We start from the raw sequence: 20,189 nt of genomic DNA on the forward strand, positions 1-20,189 counted from the left end.
GCAGTAGGCATAGCACTCTGTTCCCCTGAACTCAAGTAAGCAATGATGACAGAATTCACCTAAACTTGACTTGAAAAGCAAATAAGGGGTAAGCATAAAGTGCATAGCACCTTGCAGACACACATTTCATATATATTTACTTCTCTGTGTGCTTGGTAATTACTGCTGTGGTTGTAATGGTTTTAGAGAATGATCTTCCTAAGACTAGGGAGAGGGAAACAGTTAGGGTTGATAGTTACAAACAGTTACAAATAGGTTACAGCAGTGACTAGGACCTCAACTCTGACCATAAGGGTGACCCAGGGAGCTCCATGGGCGGCACATAATTAATTGTCTTGGAGATGGGTGAAAAATGTCTTCAGAACAATGAGCCTGGTCAAATCGATAAGGTTTGCATTGTTTTCTTTGCAGGGAGCTCACTAACTGAAAAGCTAAAGAACTCTCTGGAAAGAGCCATCCGTTCATTTGACACTGAAGTCTCCTCTTAGATGCCCAGCTGGCTTAGAAGGCCAGAGTGGCAAAGGCAAAGAACTCATTTGTTTGATCCTGAGTCAGAATACTAGTTCTCTCCCTACCCCGTCCGTGTGTGTGTGTGTGTGTGTGTGTGTGTGTGTGTGAGAGAGAGAGAGAGAGAGAGAGAGAGAGAGAGAGAGAGAGATCTTATTAGTGTTTGATACTTAGGTTCTACTCATTAATCTACTAAGAATATATGAACCAAACTGATCTCACTCCCATAGGAAGGCCTAAGGGTGGTACCTAACTTCTGAGCACAGGAATCTTTTTTATCTCAAGGTAGAGGATTGTTGCAAGGGGGGCGCTTGGTCTTTCCAGCCGTTTGGCAGCTCAGACCTGAAATAACCACACAGAAACTATATTATTTAAATCACTGCTTGGTCCATTAGCTCTAGCTTCTTATTGGCTAACTCTTACATCTTAATTTAACCTATCTCCACTAATCTATGTGTCACCACAAGGTCATGGCCTACAAGCAAAGTTTCAGCACATCAGTCTCCAGTGGCAGTTCCATGGCTTCTCCCCTGACTCTGCCCGCCTTCCTTCTTCCAGCATTCAGTTTAGTTTTCCCCACCTAGCTCTGTTCTATCCTACCAGGCCAAGCCAGTATACAAAGGGGAATTCCACATCAGAGAATGTTGGGTCTGTCAGTTAACTCTCTTAATGTGAAGACAATGAATGTCTTCTTTCATCTGCTTTCGAACTCAGATCTAAGAGTGATCTGATCTGTCAGTTAGTGAACATTAAAAAAGTTTTTGATTCCTGGTCATTATACACACATATGGAGATGATATGCTGATGATAAGTAAAATAAGCTGGGCATCTGCTATCTTCATCTATCTCTTTTATTGGCCCAAATGCCCAGAATCTTGTCAGAGAAGGTGAAGATAAATAGGAGTATGGGGAATTCTCCTACATGACCAAAAGCTCTGTTGCAAATGACAGAAAACAGGCCAACGGATGGAATGAATGGACTGCGTCTCCATAGCTGGAAATTCAGTGGCAGTCTAACTTAAAGAATGTTTGATCCAAGACTTTTAAAATGTAACCAAAACCTAGATCTATTTTGTTCTCATCTTTCTGCTCTGGTTTTTAATAGTCACATCTCATATTTGGTCATTGCTGTAGCAGTGGATGCACCAGTACTCAGCTAACTAGCATCCCACATTCTGACTCCCAAAACTGACAGCAGACTTCCTAAATCCTATTAATCAAAATCCTGAAAATACATGTCCCTCTCTCAAATAGAGTTAAGAAAAAAATGCCATGGCTATCGCATGGAAGTACCTGAGCACATAGGGAGAGGATCACTAAGAAAGTTTGAACATAAAGCAACAAAAACCAATAAATAGTTGTCAAAGAGGGGAAAGGGATATCACATTAACAATTAAAAAATCATTAGCTGTTTTTCAAAAAAAATCATCAACAGTAAAAAACACTGCCTTTTTAGTAGTTTGATTTTGAAGCCAGGCATGGAAGCTCTGGCATGTACCTCCCAGGACTAAATAGGATAAGGTGGGCAGATTGCACCTAGTTTAAGCCTGGCTAGTCTCCATAGTAACTGGACAGCTATAGTCTGAGACATCAAATCAAAACAACCAAGAGCAGAGAGAAAGGAAGAGAGCTTAATCTTAAAATAACCGAAGAGTCTCTCTTTGTCACAGTGCTATAATGCTGAGTACTTCTGAGGCAATAGTACAGCCTGATACTACTCCATTTTTACATCCATCCTGGGATATGTGATACCTGCTTCTCTTGAGATATACCTCATGGGTATCACAAATATCCAGAAGATATAGTTATGTCCCCTCTTCTTCTTTGTCACTATTGTGTGTATTTGGCCCAGCAGTGACACTGTTCTTAATTTGCATTATGGAATGGTTACCACAGACCAAGGAAAGCTATCCTGTTAAATTAACATTAAATTAAAACTGGCCCCCTCATCTTAATTCTTTAAACTATGTCGGATGAGTTTCTATAGAGACAGCAAAGAGAAATAACTGGCTCCCTGGTTTGTTTGTTTTTTAATGATAAAAAAGTATCCAAATACTGGTTACACTAATATTTTTATAGTGTTTTATATTTTTTGTGAAGTACTTCCAGTACTGGGGAGGCAGAAGCAGGCAGATTTGAGTTGGAGGACAGCTATCCTGAGCCGTTTCCACAGAAAAGCGTTTCTACTTGACCTGCATTTCAGTTTCCAGCTTCCCTCTGTCAGGACTTACAGTTTTCCCTTCTTCTGTCCTTGGCAGAGCTAAGCTGTTGTTGGATGGAGCACAAGTAGGAATAGGCAAGCTATGCCAGTACTGAGTTGCACAGCGATCCCCTCTGAAGCAGGAAGAGTTTCCTGAAGCCCATCACAATGTCTTCCTGCCTGCTGGACCTTCTGTGCTGTTCAGTTAGATTATTTCTGTATTGCCCTTCTTTCTTCTCCAGCTGGGACTTCCCTTCTTCACCCAGTGTGTCAGACTCTCTCTATGCCCATGGGAAAACCTGCATGCTGCCTGAGACCTCCAGGGCAGACTGAGTTTTCTCACTGTGTTTCCTCATGACATTTCTAATAGGAAGGAAGGAAAACTGGGTGAATGGATCATATATCCAAAGAAAAGGGTTTGAGGGAAGCACCATTGTACACATTACATTCCACATCCCTTTGTGATTATTAGACATTTAAAATTGAATGGGGCTTTGCAGCCAGAGATAGTCTCTGAACAGATGATTAATGGTTTAATCTGTAATAACTTTACATTTTATAGAACCCTGATAGGAGTCCACATCTGGTGAGCCAAGCTATTTAAGGCTGTGTTAATTCTGTTAATTGCTATATGCTTATTTGAATTGCTGGCACCTGCAGGCTTTGGGATAATGCGTTTGTTGTTGCCTTAAAAAATATACTCATTTTATGTTATTCTGCCCCACTGTCTTCTGCTGCTATTCTCCTAAGCTATACCTTAATTTTAATGCTTGATATCTTATGCGGTATCTTAATTTTACTTTTATATTGTTCTGTTAGTTTTTCACTCCCTCGCCCAGTGCTGAACCTGATGGATCTCTCTTCCCATGCCTACTTTTCGACTTCCTGGAAAGAAAATAAAACACCCCGGGTGCAGAGAGTAGACCATAAATCAAGGAATTGGGGCCTGTTAAATAACATGCCAATATGAGAGTGTCATTCACTATGTAGCATTATCAGTGGTTCTGTGTAAATACAGAATAAAGGACAAAATACAGCATAGGATAAATGACTTGCGCCCTAACTAGTTTTGTGGTCATCCCTCCAGAATTTCTGATCTTATGATTTGTTCTCTGTTTATAAACTGTGTTTATAAACTGTATCCTGTTTATAAACAGGTGTCCTTCCTGCTTGCCTTTTCTCACAGTATCTCATTAGCCCCACCCTTCCTTCCTTTTTTCCTCTACCATCTTAAGGCCTCAGTTGGGTACCATGTCCTTCAAGAAGTCTCCTTGAACTACAGGATAATAGCAACTCTTCCTCAACATCCCCATTACCACCATGAATGTCTTATTTTGCGTAATGACTACCTTTCTGGATAATTGTAATTATGTATCTGTTTCTTCCTACCAAGTTTGAGGTCCTCTAAAGCAATCACTTTATCTGCTCCTTGTATATATTCTAGCACAGTCTTTGGCATGCTTTATGTTCTCAGTACTTACCTACAGGCTCAACATTCATACTTCTCCAAAGAACATATGATGAAAGTCTCTTTAAATTAATTCTTTTGGATTTTTATAGAATCTATTTCGACTATATTCACTCCTCACTCTACTCTCTAACTTCCCCTATAGACATCCCCCTAACTTCATAACTTTATAACTCACCAAGTCCAATCTGTGCTACCCATACACTCCTGAGTGGGAGGCCATTCATAGGAGCTGAGTCACCCCACCAGGAATCACACCCTTAAAGAAAATTGGCTTTCCCTTTCCTAGAAGCTGCGAACTGTAAATGCCTCCTTGGTTAGGGGTGGGACTCATAAGACCCTTCTGACACCACGCTAGAATGTTGGTGAGCCATAACTTGAAATTCTAATCCCAGCCTCATGGCATTTAGAGATGAGCATTTTCAAGTAATTAGATCTTGATCAGATTTATTTTTTAAAACTTTCAAAGAAATTCTTTAATCCTCTTTCCAAGTGAGGAGACCGTAAGTAGATGTGAGTAGATGGCATTCTGTCATTGGGAAGATTCCCTCTCTAGAACCTGAGTGTGATAGCATCCTGGTCTCAAACTCTCAGCCTCCAGAACTAGAAGAAGCATATTTCTATTTTTTTTTAATAAGCTAGTCTGTCTAAGGCGTTTTACTATGGCAGCCTGAACTAAGACAGTGTTGACCTGAAGCTCACCAGATCTTAGGGCTTGACGCAGCTAACTCATTTATTCATTTATTCTAGGCATACCATTGAATGAAATTTTTAGAAGCACAGACTGTTTATTAAGAAAAATTAGACTTTCCTGGGAGAAGGACATAGGTGAGTTGCTAGAGCCCTTGCCGGCACACACAAATACATGGGTGGCATCCATTGCATCCCCTACACAAGATGTGAAGATGCACATCTGTAATCCCAGCACTTGGGAGACAGAGGCAGGAGCATTAGAAAAGAGCCAAAAGAGGACTATATAATGAGCTTTGGGTCAGTCTGAGATACATGAGACAAGAAGGAGGGGAGGGAAGGGAGGAAAGATCTACTCATGATTGAACACAATTTTTGATGCCAGGAATTGTTCTACTTGCTGTGAAATGCCAATTATGTCTTCTCAAGGAGCTCATATCCTAACAAAGGGAGACTGACAGCCTCCAATAAAAGACTGAAGACAGTAACAAGAGAAATACTGAGGAAGGGTGGCTGGATTTTCCTTCCTTTTACAAATATGAGAGAATTTTAATGAGGAAAACCTCAAAATCAAAGGCTTTCCCTGAAAATGTCTTGCTATAGCACATTCGTGTAGACCTGACCACAGATGCCCTATAAGCCAATATGTAATTCTTAATGGAGTTCCAAGATATCATTGCATAATGACGTTTGGCTTATGCCCATCACTTCACTTGTCCTTAAGAAGAATGCAGCATAGCTCTTAGGATCTCCTCATTGCAAACTGGTAAACTGATACTTATTAAAAAATAAAACAGTATTTAATTCTAAGTCATATAGCACAATCAAGTTTGTGCTCCTAACCAGGGTTACTAATTTTATTTATTTCTTTAATGATTTGCTTGAGTATTCTGTGTTTATGTCTGTGCACCACGTGCATGCCTGGTGCTCACTTCAGCTAGAAGAAGACATCAGATCCCCTCAGACTGAAATTATAAATGGTTTATTAGTCACCTTGTTGATGCTGGAAATCAAACCAGGTCCTTGGAAGAGCCTCCAGTGCTCTTAACTGCTGAGCCATCTCTCCAGTCCCAGGGTCTACTAACCTTCAAGTCAGTTATTCTTTTCATTGTACTATGATACCTCTTCAGACTCTTTGTGTACTGTCTATCCTAAGAAAGGTTTCAATTCACCTGTCTTAGCTTTGTTGAAACTCTTTATTTGACAGTTCCCTCGTATTTGATAGCTGAGAGATCTTGAAAAATTCAACTTTTGCTATGGCAAATATTTTTTATAAAGCTAAGTGATCAAGAATACCTTAAAGTCACTTATCTGAGAAAAATATTCATTTTGAAATGTGTTATTCTCTCAAAAACTAATGTGTTGAGAGCCCCCACAAAGCTAAGGACAACTTTGGGGCCTGGGGAATCTATTAAAAACAAAAATTAAACAGATAACACTAAGAGAGGAAAAGACCAAAACACCAAGATGCCAACTTGGTGATAACTGAGTGGCTATGAGTGTGGTGTGCAGAGAACCACAATAGTTTGATGACAATTTGGCTATGGCTTTCCCAGAGATGTCAAGTTAGGAGGTGTGAACACAGGTAATATCCGGTCACTTTAGCTCAATAGTAGAGTCAGAACCCAGCTTTCAGGAATAAAACAAGTGGAGTTCTTCAAATGAAACCGTTCCTGCAACAAGCAAGCAAGGGTCCATGAACCCATCAGCTCTTTATCATGTCCCAAATTTGGTTAGATGGCATTTAAAGTACCCAATTTAGCTTGGGGAAACTTAAAGCCACAATGGAATGAAATAGAAATAGGAAGAAAGGGAGATAGGGAAGGGGTGGTGTCATTGAACTTAAGAGGAAAGAATGTCATGAAGGTTAAATGATCAGAGAGGACTCATCTGCCGAGAAGCTAAAGTCTAGAAGAGGAGGCAGCTCTTCCTGTTTTACTAAGTTGTCAAAAACAAGAGAATTTCCTAGGCTTCCTCAAAGACAAAATGATTCAATGATTAGACAGAAAAAAAAAAAAGCTCTATCAGGACTTCATTCAAGGTCACGTACGTCTTCAAGCCCAAGCAGACTGGAAGACCTCGCAGGCCCATAGGAAAACTCCCATGTGCAGCACAGATGAGGCAGAGACCAGCAAACTTCTGTTTCACAGATCACATCCATCGGTGTTATTGCTACCCTTTTCTAACAGTCTAGACTTAAATACAGTCCTAAACTGCTCTATAAACCAGGACATTTTACCACTAACTGCAGTTGCTCCAAATATTAACTCTGTTCTCCAGAAATACATGTATGTGTGGGCACATGTTTTTGTATGTTTGCAGATGTCATTCTCAATTGCTTCACTTTGTGTGCTCATATATACATGCAATGTGTGTGTATATGTGCACATGCATGTGCTTGTGTGTGTGTGTGTGTGTGTGTGTGTGTAGGCTAGAAGTTGACCTCAGATGATTCTCTCAGTCACCGTCCACTTCAATTTTAAAGACAGCAATCTCTCACTGAAACTGGAGTTCACAGATTTGGCTTTACTGTCTGGCCAGCAAGTCATTTTTTGGTTTTGGTTTTTGTTTTTGTAGGGGCTGCTTGTTTTTTTTTTTTTTTTTGTGTCGTCTGTCTATCTGTCTGTCTGTCTGACTGTCTTTTTTGAGACAGGGTTTCTTTGTGTACCCCTGGCTGTCCTGGAACATGCTCAATTGGTTGACCTCAAACTCAGAGATCTGCCTGCCTCTGCCTTTGCATCCCGAGTGCTGGGATTATAGGTGGGGGTCGCCACCGCAGGCTTTGTGCCAGCAAGCTTTGAGACACCTCCAGTTTCTACCTCCTCAGCACTAGAATTAAAAGTTTAACCTGTGCCTTGTGGTTTTCATCTTTCATGTGAGTTTTGGGGCTCAAAGTATGTCCTCATGCTAGCCCTGCAAACTTGCAAACTATTTAATGACATCTAATAGACTTCTGAAGGGTTTCCGGTTTTTCACCTAGTCTCCTCTCTCTTTCTTTTTCTCTTTTTCTTTCTCTTTCTCTCTCTCTCTCTCTCTCTCTCTCTTTCTCTGCTGTCTTCTTCCCTCCCTCCCACTTTCTGTTTTTATGTATGCAAGCATATATGTATATATATATATGTATATATATGTATAAATATTGTGCATTTTGTTTTAATCTTCATGGGTAAAATCATCATATGTGTCATGCTATTTTTCTACATGGTCCAAAATGCTCAGAGCTAATTAATATTTCCTAATTAATTGATAAAAATACTGAACTTAGTAAATTGTTCCTTTGTTTCCAAATATAATTTGGAGATTTATGTAACTGTATATAGGGGAAACGTGTCCCCTATGTCTACTACAAGAAACTCCATGTTCAGGGCTGTTACCCCACAGAAAAATCAAGGACTATGCCTTGTCAATCAATCTTTGATGCATTCCTGAGCCAAGTCCTAGTGTTGCAATCCTTTTCTGATGAGAGTGCAATCCAAACCAGTGTGAATTTAGCAGGGTTTTAGAGTCTCTCAAGGCTCATCAAACTCTAAATGTTCTTAGTCTATTCAAATAGGAGCAAATCCCAGCGAGCAAGTGCTGTGTGCCTAACATAATGTCTCCAGAAACAACAGGGGCATCCCCAAAGCCAGCAGAAGCTGAGGTAAACACTGTCAAAGAAAGGGAAGCAGTTTGGAGTCTCCTCTCCATTTGTCCTTCAGACCAAGAGTAATACAAAGCTGTAACTGGAATTTCCTTTCCTCTGTCATGCCTTGCTTTCCACCTCTTCCTCTCAACTCACACATGCTTAATTGCAACAAGTGTTGGCTCCAATGTCACTTCTTCGCTATAAGTGACTCCCACCTAAAATTTATCTGTTTCCTCTGCTCAATCAGAGCTTTTAGTCTGTGGCACTGAATACATGGTCCTGTGCTCTAATTATTCTCTTACCGATCTCATTTCCCTTCCCAGACTATAGGGTCTTTGAGCACAGGAACCATTACTTATAAAGAGTCACCAAGGTTAAATACAGCACAGCTAAAGGCCCGTTGTGGTTGCCTGAAAAGTTAGCCCATGCAATAAATCTTTTCTGTCCACCTACTGTGTGCCGGGTACAGTCAAGGCAATGCCTCTTCATCATCTCGTACCACTGATAAATCCATGGCCAATATCATTACCTGCAGGCCCACTGTTCAATAAACTCCAAATAACTACAATAAGAACAAAGCATATGCCGCAGGAGGAGGCTCACAAAATGTCACAAGAAATCTTTATCTAGAAGAAGCAACACCATCAGACTCTCAAGGAATCTCCCTAGGGAAATGGCATGGATATCTCAGGCAATCAAGCTTACTTTAGATTAAAGAAAATGTCCAGTGCGCTGCTTCAATGACAGAGTGCGGTGAAAGAACTCTCACCAATCAAGGCTGATTCTTTCTGGCGCAACAATTGACCTCCGAGGCTGAACCTGCAGTTGACTGAAGCGCCTCTGCTCTCAGACAGAGGTCTCAACCCATCAGCTACCAGGGTAATAAATGAGGAACGGCAAAGCCCTACCGCTCTCTCGCTGCTCCAGTGACTAGCTTTCAGGGAAGGAAAACAGAGAGAGGCAGGGCCATGTTTCTGAGTGTGAATGTTACATGCCGAAAATTTTTGCCCTTATTTCAGCAAATGAGAAAAAATGTTTGGGGACTGCAACATTAAAAAAAAGGTAAAATAATACACAGGCTATATTTCAGATAAGACATACAAACTGTGTGACTTCTAACTATAGCTCCCCTACTTGGTGAGTGAAAAGCACAAAGTCACACTTCACGTATGTCCTTGTGATGCCATCTACAGTACACAGTTCATTTACATCTCCCAGTATCTGAATAAGAAGGGTCTTCATTAGTTAGAGGAGGAAGGAGAGCCACAGAATAGTTAAGTAGCAAACCCAAGGTCACTCAACAATCTCAATCTTGATCCAAAGGATAGGACCTTTACTTTAACATTCAAAGTCTGGTCATCCACCGCATTTCATTGCACAGATAGGTTAGCAGCCATTTACACTCATCGGTCTAGAGATCTCTTTTTTTTATTCCCAATCGGCCATACCACCCACCTACTTGGGGGACGGGTGTCAGCCTTACCTCTTTCAGGCAGCCCATGAAGTTGTTGCTCACAGGGGAGCCTGGCAAGTCTGCGGTGCTTGGGCTTCCACCAACATAGAAGAAGTCATCTGAGCCTAGCATGGTGTAGTCCTCTTGAGTGTAACCCGTCGTAGTAAGGATACCATCCACAGAGATTGTCACCTGGTAGTGGGACATAGGGACAAGAAAAAAAAAATCCCAGCAATGACCTTACAATCCTATTAAACTTCAATGGCTTCCCTACATGTGGTTTCACCTCCATTAAAATTTTTGGTGAGGTATTCTTTCTAATTTGGCTTGACTTTGGTATGTGCAGTCGAGTTCCATTTTCTGGTCTGCCTTCCTATGTCCCAAGCATACAGTCTTTCCTGGCGGCTAATGGGACACTGTGTTAGCTGAGCACCTTGTTCTACCCACTGTATACTTCATTGAGTCAGGCTAGAAAATGGAACCACCCTTAGACGATATCACTTGTCTCAGTTCACTGCTAAAAGCAATTGCTTTTTTTCTTATGATTGTTATTTATGGTAGTAATGAGAAACACCAAAGGAGACATTCGACAATGGTATATGTTAGGGGTTGGTCTTTGGTTGTTAGTGATTTTTTTCCCCTTTTTTCTTTTCTTTTTTTATTTGTTTCTTTCATGGTTCACACCACACTAACAAACATGCATTCAGGGTAGGAATGAGGAATGTCTCTGTTCTAACATGTCCAGAATGATACATGCTATGGACCATCCCGGGGTACCAACCCCTGCCCTCCCTTACCTATGGCCACCACCAACAGAAAAATGACCCAAACTCAAAAAGCAACTTTAACAAAAAAAAATGAATGATGAGGCAATGATAACCCAAAATAATAATAATGCCGATGGGAGGGGGGATGAGCACCCATACACCCACCATCCATAAGCAGAAGGCAGAGAGAAAAGATGGGGCCTCAGGGCATGCACACACCGTACATTGACACACCCATGCAGAAATCATCTGGAGACAAGAGAGAAGGCAGGGGGAGGGAAAAAATGAAATAACAGAATCAAAATTCACACCACACGTGCATGCATTAAACAAACTGAAGGAAAACAAAATGGAGGTGTGGGGGGAGACAAAACACTTAAAACTAAAGGATAACACTTCCCCTGCCTACCACCTCCCTCACTGAAGAAAAAAGAAATAAGAAAAAAAAAAGAAAAGAAAAAGTCCAAACCCAACCCCCAAATATATGAAGGATGGGAGGAGGATGAAGATGGGGAGGGAGAAAGACGAGGGTGGGACTGGGTTGATGGTTGGTTGCCAGTTGTTAGTAACACAGAGGTCAGTGAGGGACAGGTTCTGATGCTGATGCGGTTTCCACGAGACAGGACCATGCCATGCAGTGTGTATGAAAAACACAATTGGTGGCACTCCCTTTGGCCAAAGTGAGGAGTGAGGTCAAAGAAGGGAGAGGAAGATTAGAGAAAGCAGTATACTTTCCTCCTCAGATCACCTGTGGCAGCCACAGCCACATAAAGGGACAGAAAGAGGGAGGAAGGCACAGGGAAGGAGACAGAGAAAGCAGGAAGAGAGAGAAGGAGACAGAGGCAAAAGGAAGTTCTCAGTAGAAATCTCTGTTATCCCTAGACTGTAATTTGGAGCTGCAAAATAGGTAAATAAAAATAGAACTAAGTGAAGAAACTTCTTTAAAAAATAACTTTGGGGGAAAACAAACAAACAAAAGAAAACTGGAGAAAAGGGACTGTCCCCACCAAACTTGAATAACTACTATTTTCAGGACAGCTGCGATTCCTTCTATTTTTTTTTTCTTTTTTTAAGAAAAAGGCTTGCATTTAATTTCACAACAAAAGAAAATTGAAAAGAAAGAGGAAGTAAGTCTAAAGAGGACAAAAGGGGGTTTGGGGGAAAGGGGGGCAACACACGGCAAACCCAAAAAAAGACAATAAGAATGATATCTACCAGACAATGTAGTTTGTTTACCATAGCGTGTCCGATGCCTGAGTGCTTTGAGGAGAAGGGGGGAGAAAGGAAATTAAAAAACTGTGAACAGAACGATTGTTAATTAAAAGAACTAAAAACAAAGATGAGTCGTTAGGGTGTTAGTACATTAGTCGGTTAGTAAAATGACACATCGCATGAGTGATCTTGGGTTAGTTTTTCAAAAAAGAAAAAAGAAAAAGGCACCCAACACAGAAAGAGAGTGGGGAGAGACAATGAGACCAGGACTCTATGGGAACCCTTGCTTGGGGACTCAGCCGCCAGTCATGGCAACTGCCCTTCCCTTCCAGAGACCATTCAGACCAAGCCTCACTGCTGAGAACGAGTGGTATACTTACTTCCCAGGGCTCTTCAGAAGAATGCTGCCAGGGTTCCCTTCCACCCTCTAACAAATGCATTCACATTCCCCTCGACTGAAAGAAAAGACCCCCACCCTGCCCAAATATGCCAGTCCATACGTAGAAAAACAGACAGCTAAATATTAATGATATGTTAGTATTTGTTTTCACAGCTGAATCTAGCTACACGGATGGGCCTTCTTGAAAGAGCTGAATGCTACCTACCACACAGAGCCTCAGACAGCAAGACTTGATTATACTGAATACGTTAGCTCTCCACATCCCATTGACGTCTAAAGATTTGTAAGTCAAAGGGGATATTCTCGGATATCTTTTACTTATAGTTTAAAATAATCTGTATCATAATGATACACCAGAAACTTATTTTTTATTACCCCAATAAAGTTATTAATTTCTTTACTTTGCTGAAATGGCTGGGAAGAAATCTCACCCACTGTTCTTCTGGAACATTGAGTTTTAAGCCTTTGAACAATTTTTTAAAACTGGTATCAGGAAGAATGGCAGTTTAAACATGATTAGAAACAACCCTTACTACAATTAATCTTCTCTTTACTAATTTTCAAATGCTAAATGAACAGCACTCTTTGAGCTGGAAGTCTGGAAGGCTGGAAGACCTCCCATGTGTTTTGTGTACATGCTTACCAAAAGAGGAACCCAGATGTATAGCAAGTCATGTGATAGACTTGACCTTGGGTTCTAGTAAGTTAAAGGACAACATTCTTCCCTCTGTGTAAGCACATGCACACAGGAACACACAAGAGTTTTAGTTCCTAATCCCGACTATAACTTGAAACAGGCATTCCATATTCAAAACCTTTTGATTTGATGTTCCTATCTGGGTTTGACTTTGAGTTGGCCTAGGGAGAGAACCACATTTTGGTGGTCACTGAAAAAGAAAGAAGTAGTTCTGCTCTCCTTGGTAACAGATACTCTTATGAAATTCCAGGCTAGTTTTTCTCAGATAAATTTTTCCTACCAAAGGCATTAGATTTTGCCAAAACAGTAGATGGGTTGTCATCAGCTTATTATCAAATATTTATGAAGCCATTTACAGTTTATTTGAAATACACTGAGTCTTCCCATTTTCTAATGTATTCTAGAGAACTCAAAAAATGATATAAATATTTCAATAGATAAAATAATAATCTTGGTTTATACAATATTGACTGAATGAACTTTATTTGTAAAAGTCAACTTCTCTCTCTCTCTATCTCTCACCCTCTCTTTCTTTGAATCTAGATTTCAGTGAGTTTAAGTGATACATTAGAGGTATTTTTTTAACCTGAGATCAAGATTCTCCTGCTAAGAAATACAATACTCTAAATCTCAAGAACTCAACAGTTTTAATTAGAAAAGGCAACTCCATTTTCCTGCATCCTTGGCAGCAGGCAGAAATCGTCACCTCTGGGACTGAATGCTCGGCTTGTAAATCACTTGCATGTCACAGCAAATCTAGCACCCAGGCCATGGATGAGCTCATAATCCTTCTGGAACAGAAGGCATTTTGCATATTTAGCCACCACAGACGGCTCGGGAGCATTGTCATCAGAGTTGGCAAATGCACACTGATGGAGGAAGGTCAAATGACTTGTCCAAGGACACAGACAGGAGCTGGACCTTCAAACTTAGCACACATTAGAAACTCTACAGGGTGATTTTTCTCATGGTGCTCCTAATCAAAACATCACAATATTTGAATTACAGTTTAATTTATCTATTCATTTCAAAGGGCTTAACTATGGCTTGATACTCTTGGAAAAGTGTTTTAGTGGTTACTGAATAAGCAGGAAGTATGTGGGGTGGTAGCAAGAGAATCAAATTGAAGAAACATGTGACCTGATAAAGATACCCAGAACATAAAGTTTCCTCTCAGATGACTAAGATTCTAAGGGCATGTCAATCAAAATTGCAAAAGGCCCTATTTCAGGTTTTGGTCTAGAGTTCACAGCCCAGATACACTGTTTGCAAATAGAAATTTGATTTGGGCATCTCGTGATTGTTAAGAAGTTCCTCTGGGTAACGAGGAAGGGGGGTGATGAACAAAAGCACTTACGTATTTGACCTTGAAGGGAAATCATAGGATGATGACTCATAAAATTTGAATTCCTCTCTGGTGAAAATGTTGGGGACTCTAAGTCTTGTTTACATGACAACTTCACTATAAACAGAATGGGATCTTCCAATCAGTTGGCTTCCTGGATACACTGAAATGTGTGGATGAGTGTTTTGACAATAATGTGTTTCCAGTGGGTGCCAGCCTCTGCCATTTGTTGAGCGTCTTTTAGGAGTCATACTTTTATCAAACAGAAAACATATGCAAACACCTGTCATGTCTTCTGCTTTCATGTTTACACGAGACGGCGTTAAATCAATCATATTGCAGAAGAAAATTTGATAAGCACTTTCTGGGAATTTGCATACCGTTTTCTGATTAATAAAGGATGAATGCTGTCCAACTGGTTTGCGTGACAAATTTACAAGCGGAGAAAAACACCAACTGAAAATAGCAACATGAAAGAGGCAATCTCAGCACAGACCTTAGCTTTGACGGGAAACGCTTTTCTTTTGCTGATGTGCACTGATAAGGTCTGATTATTATCATTATTAGTAAGGACATGGAAAACAACTTCGCTTGGCTCAGGCTTTCTGGACGTGGTGTCACCTGACGGCATTGCCTGCTTAGAATCCACAAGCGATGGGAGTTCTCAAGCACGCACAGCACCGGGAAAGCTGCTCCGAAGTTGGCATTTTTATTTGGGTGCTTCCATTTGCCGGGCCTCCCGGGCAACTGAAGAGACTCGGAGGTAGAGACAAGGGCAGTGAGGTAGGACCACAGCATCCAGGGAACAGAGAAACATGACTTCAGAAAGATCCCTGCTAATTAATTCCAAGGCTAGAGGTTCACGTAACAGTGGGAGAAGAAAAATAAATAAATAATAAACAAAGGTGGGGAGGGGTGGTAAATTAATAGAACAGGGGGGAAAAGCTGTTGTTTTTCTCCTTGGAGTGAATTAAAATTATTATGACATCATGGCAATGGCTAACTTAATTAAAAAGGAAACAAATACTCAAAGAATGAGGACAATCCATCAAGCTGTGGAAGAAATGCTATCCCTAATTGAATTTAACAACACTATGATAAGATTTGAATGTAATTAAGAAAATGATAAAAGGAAAGCAGAATAATAAGGATGGAAGTACTTATCATTTTTATTATCTATACAACTGTCATTTTTTTTCTTAAATAACAAACACAAATGGGGAATTAAAGTATACGGAGAAAAATAGTGGAATCAGTTTTCCTTGTGAAATTGCAAAGAAATTTGGAGAAAGTTAGGCTTTCACATGTCTACATCCAAATCCCTAGCCTTCGACACCTCACTAGTCCCCCTGCCCCACAAAGTGTCTGCCTAAGATGGGCTTTCTAGCCTCGCTGTCCCCCGGCCATTACCTGCCGGAGATTGCGTGTCACTTTGACATCATGCCAGGCGTTGTCGTTGAATTTCCCGTTCACGGGCTCCACAATAGCCTCAAAGGCCCCAGAGCCTAGGTTAATGACCAAGGAGACCGCGCCATCCTTCAGAGCTAGGTTAACATAGTCGGCCGACTTGCCCGTATGGAGGATGAGCCCATTGCGTTGCCAGGTCTTAAAGGAGAGGGTGATTTCGTCACTGCTGCTCTGGATGGGGTTCTGAGACAGGTCATAGCACAGGTACTCTGAGCCTCGGAAAGTGGCCACGTTCTCCTCTCGAGCTGTAGGTGAAGAAAAAGACAAAGTGGTCATGCCTTGGCAGGCAAGATTCTACTTTAGGCAGCTCCTACTTAACTATGGAAAATAGGAAAACTGACTACAGAGAAACTATGTTCATACAACAGTAGAAAAGTAGAAAACAAACAAAACAGTTCAAAGGAGTGGGCTGTCTTTCCTTCAAATGTTCTGGAAGAAAAACCTGTGGAGAAAATTTATTCAAAATGTTTAAGTGGGGCTCCCATTGTCTGCATCAGGAATGGTATTTAAACGCTTGCAAAAAAATCTGGTTCAGAATAGATAATTAATGGTCCTGTTTAAACAAAGGACTCCTTAGCTCGTGGTAAATTTTATTAAATAATAACTTGAAATCAATTACCCAAATAGATTTGGTTTTGGTTTCTGTGCATCAGAAACCTAGCTAATTGTGGTTTCTGTGGTAAAGTCAGGAGCCCAGTGAAATATGAAAGGATTTTAAGTAGAAGATTGGGCTGGAGAAGGTCAGGTGAGGGAAAGAGCACAGCATGAAATATGGTAATAAGCTTTGTCCAGAAAGCAACGCAACCCTTAGACTCAAGCAAAGAGGCCTTGTGCTCTGGGCAGGTAAGAGGTTTTATCTCAGATCACCCCTTCCTGATTAGAACTTGCTCTTGACACAATCATGTCCACCACCACCCCAAGGATGACAAGGCCAGGGTAGAATTCCTGTGTAATCGATATACTCTTTCGAGACCACTGATATTGGCACCTTGAAATTCCTTATCCAAAGCCTGTCTGAGGACGTATTTGATCTGGACCCATTGTCTTCTGAAAGTAAAACATGGTGTTGGTGTCTACAGATCGGTAGACAAAGCTTGCTGCGTGGACTGCGGCATCCACAGGCATTAATCCTAGATACCTTGCAATGAACGACAAAGCTGAATGTGGGGAGAGAATTAGGGAAGGCCATGGGCTCAGAACCAGCCGGGTGCCTATTCTCCCTGTATCACTATTTCCTAAGGAGTCAAAAATTCCAAACTGGAGCCTGGACTTCCAGGTAACTACAAAGTGTGCTTTTTAAGTTAAGAGAATAACATACGGCTAATTTGATTAATTTGTGGTTTATTTGAAGTTTCACAATTTTGTGTGAACGTCTATGTGCCTTCTTGTTAGGCACACTCTGGATGTAGCATTTCATATCAGGCTCTGTCAGCTGCTACTTAAAAGAACTTAATTAATGAAAGAAAATTAGCAATTAGATACATCTAGATATATAGTTTCAATTTAAAGATTGGGGGCTACAAACTGTGGCTAGGGAAATTTTATTTTCTCTTCGCTAACCTACATTTCAACCTTACAAACCAAAGCTAAATTTACCTTAGCTATGATTCCTATCAACCACATCAGTTCTACACAAATTACTTAAGCAAAATAAAGCACATATTTTCAAATCATAATAAAATGAAGTACAGCAGTCACTCTTATTATGTTGGAAGACAAAAGCCACTACAGATAGCAAGTTAAATTAATCATAACATCACAGCACCAATGCTGTTCAAGCAAGAATTCAAATTACAAATCCTCTAGAGTTATCAAAGAAATGAAGTTTCTTCCATATGTTACACAGTCGTGTACACTTACAGTCATAAGCAAAGGTACCTGCCAACCTACAGATGGCTAAATTGTAGTAAGTATATGTGTGCATGTTTCCATCCATATATGTGTGTGTGTGCTAATCCATATGTGTGCATGTGTGTCCATTCATACGTGTGTGTTCATCTATATGTGTGCATGTATGTCCATCCATACATGTGTATGCCCATTCATATGTGTGTATGTCTATTCGTGTGTGTGTGTGTGTAATAAGCAAACAAGTAACACTTGGCACATATTTATGTCTGGTACATTTTCTCAAAAGTAGCCTCAGAAAGCAGGAAGCTGAAACTTGACAGTGTCTGTGTGTTTGAAATATATTCAGTCTAATCCTCTCATGCCCTATCTACTATCATAGTGTCTCCTCTCATTTGTGGAGAGGCATGTGTGTTAAAGTACAACTAAACAAAAGACCTGGGAATGTCTCTGATTTAGAACAGATGACAGCCACACACACTTGTCACAACTCAGCTCTTTCTCTACAAAGAGAGACAAGCACAGCTGCTGTGTGGTCCCTGGTACCAACGGGCATCGTCTCTGAAAACCTAAGTTAATCACTGTGCCCCCTGAACTAGGATGAATGAGCAGAGAGAGCAAAGCAGAGCTTATTTTAATCATGGAGGAGCCTTCAAAGGTGAAAGCCTTGACACGAACCAGCAAGGTAGCAGGATATTATTTAATGTGCTAGACTGTGCTTAATATTTTTCAAATAATTAGAAGAATCGGTCAAAAATAATAAAATTTCAAGTTGTGAGTTATTTTAGAGACTGTCTGATTTAATGCCTTTATTTTGTTAAGGAAGAAATTGATGCAAAGGAATAAGTGGATGCCCAAGATGTCACAGGATATGGTAATCTTTAATATGTGAGAATTAGCCCCGTTGCCCCTATTACTACAAATGGCACCCGACGTGATGGACTAAACCCACTTAAAAAACCTGAGAAGGCTTAAAAATAAGGGAGAGAGAGTTTAACACAGATTTTTGCTGTTTGTTGGTGGCGTGCTGTAGAGAGATTTCCTGATTCGGCAACAGCAGCAGAAAAAACGCTGTGTCATTTTAAAGCGCAGCTTCTTGGGGCTGTGCTGCCAGCGTGAACTCTGGCTTTAAAGCATTTGTGGCACTCTGCTTGCTAGAGGCAAGCAAGCGCTCTCATCTAAGAGAAGTTTCCTGACTCAGCTTTAGCTACAAAACCCTGCAGCTCATTAAGAGGTCCTGCCACGAAACACTTAAATGGTGTTGACGAAAAGCTGAACGCATGCTTTTCGGTTTTCAGACGTAGCAGGAAAAAAGCTGCGCCGTTTAAAAATGCCGACTTTCTGGGCTGTCCTGCCAGGGCAATCTCTGACTCTTTTACGCAGGCAGTTCGTGCGGTTTGCAAGCACAGGCTGCTGAAGCTCGCTTGCTGGCAGGGACCTTGAAATGCCATAGAGTTGTGGCAGTAAACATGGCTACAGCCAGTACCTCAGCCATGAGGCTGGAAAGCTAAGGAATGGGCTGGATCCAGCCGTTAAAGCCACGGCTTTAGTCCTACTGAGATTGCTTGGTAAATTAAAGACTCATGTGGTCAGAAAAACAGAGCGTCAAAGACAAAGAAAATTTTTAAATGATTTACAGCGTGTTAAAAATATTTGCAGACTAAAAGTTAAAATTCTTAAAGTAAAAAACAAAAAAAAAAAGAAAGAGAGTTGTTGTATGTGATAGTACACACCTTTAATCCCAACACTTGAAAGGCAGAGGGAGATTGACCTCTGTGACTTCAAGATGTGGTAGCACACACCTTTAATCCCAGTGCCTAGAAGGCAGGGACAAACAGATCTCTGTGAGTTCAAGGTGTAGTAGCGTACACCTTTAATCCCAATGCCTGGGAGGCGGAGACAGGCGGATCTCTGAGAGTTCAAGAACGGCCTGGTCTACAGAGTTATTCCAGGTCAAAGATACAGAGAACCTGTCTCAAAAAGCAAAAAATAAACAAAAGAGAGGTTAAAATAAAGCTCGCAAAGATGGAATATTCACAGAGAATTTTGATACTGTATGCTATTATGCTCTCTTTAAATTATTTAAATGTTGAGGAAGGAGCAACAGATGCTAAAATATATTTATTTATAAATGCTGCTGAACTAATCCAACATAGATATTTTGATGCCTTGACTTTGAAATTTGAATCTAAGGACATGATGCTTTGGAAAGGAGTTTTTTATTTTGTTTTCACAGAGGATGAGACCCTGTTCATTTCTTCTATTCCGATTTGGTATGATGGACCACGCCCTCCTGAAGGGTTGCAGTGAACATCTTCAGAAAATTGCTTCGCTCAACTGCCAACTGAGATGAAACTAGCACACAGGTTATACCATGAAAGACCTAATTAACGACGCCCCCATTCAGCAGGAAGCAGTTTGGAGAGAAATAACTGCACCCATATTCCCAAAAAAATGTTTATAAATGTTCTTTTACATTTAAAGGGGGATATGATATAGGTATGAATAATTTG

At 40.7% G+C, this 20,189-nt stretch overlaps 1 protein-coding gene across 28 annotated transcripts in view; it reads right to left on the reverse strand.

Annotated features, from left to right (window-relative positions):
- The window catches only part of Nrxn3 (neurexin 3), a 1,564,636-nt gene that overhangs the window by 1,091,619 nt on the left and 452,828 nt on the right, over window positions 1-20,189 (reverse strand). For all 28 annotated transcript variants that reach the window (XR_005974847.1, XM_041658568.1, XM_041658546.1 and 25 more), the window contains 2 exons: window positions 15,772-16,073; window positions 9,971-10,132 (listed from right to left, as the gene is read on the reverse strand). Coding sequence is in view for 27 of the 28 variants with exons in the window: in XM_041658568.1 (XP_041514502.1) it covers window positions 9,971-10,132; window positions 15,772-16,073 (464 nt within the window). In the remaining variant the exon portion in view is untranslated. The remainder of the gene's footprint in view (window positions 1-9,970; window positions 10,133-15,771; window positions 16,074-20,189) is intronic.

This window comes from Microtus oregoni, unplaced genomic scaffold (genome assembly GCF_018167655.1).
Source record: "Microtus oregoni isolate MIOR12 unplaced genomic scaffold, Mior012 000009F_ref0000495, whole genome shotgun sequence".
NCBI lineage: Eukaryota > Metazoa > Chordata > Mammalia > Rodentia > Cricetidae > Microtus > Microtus oregoni.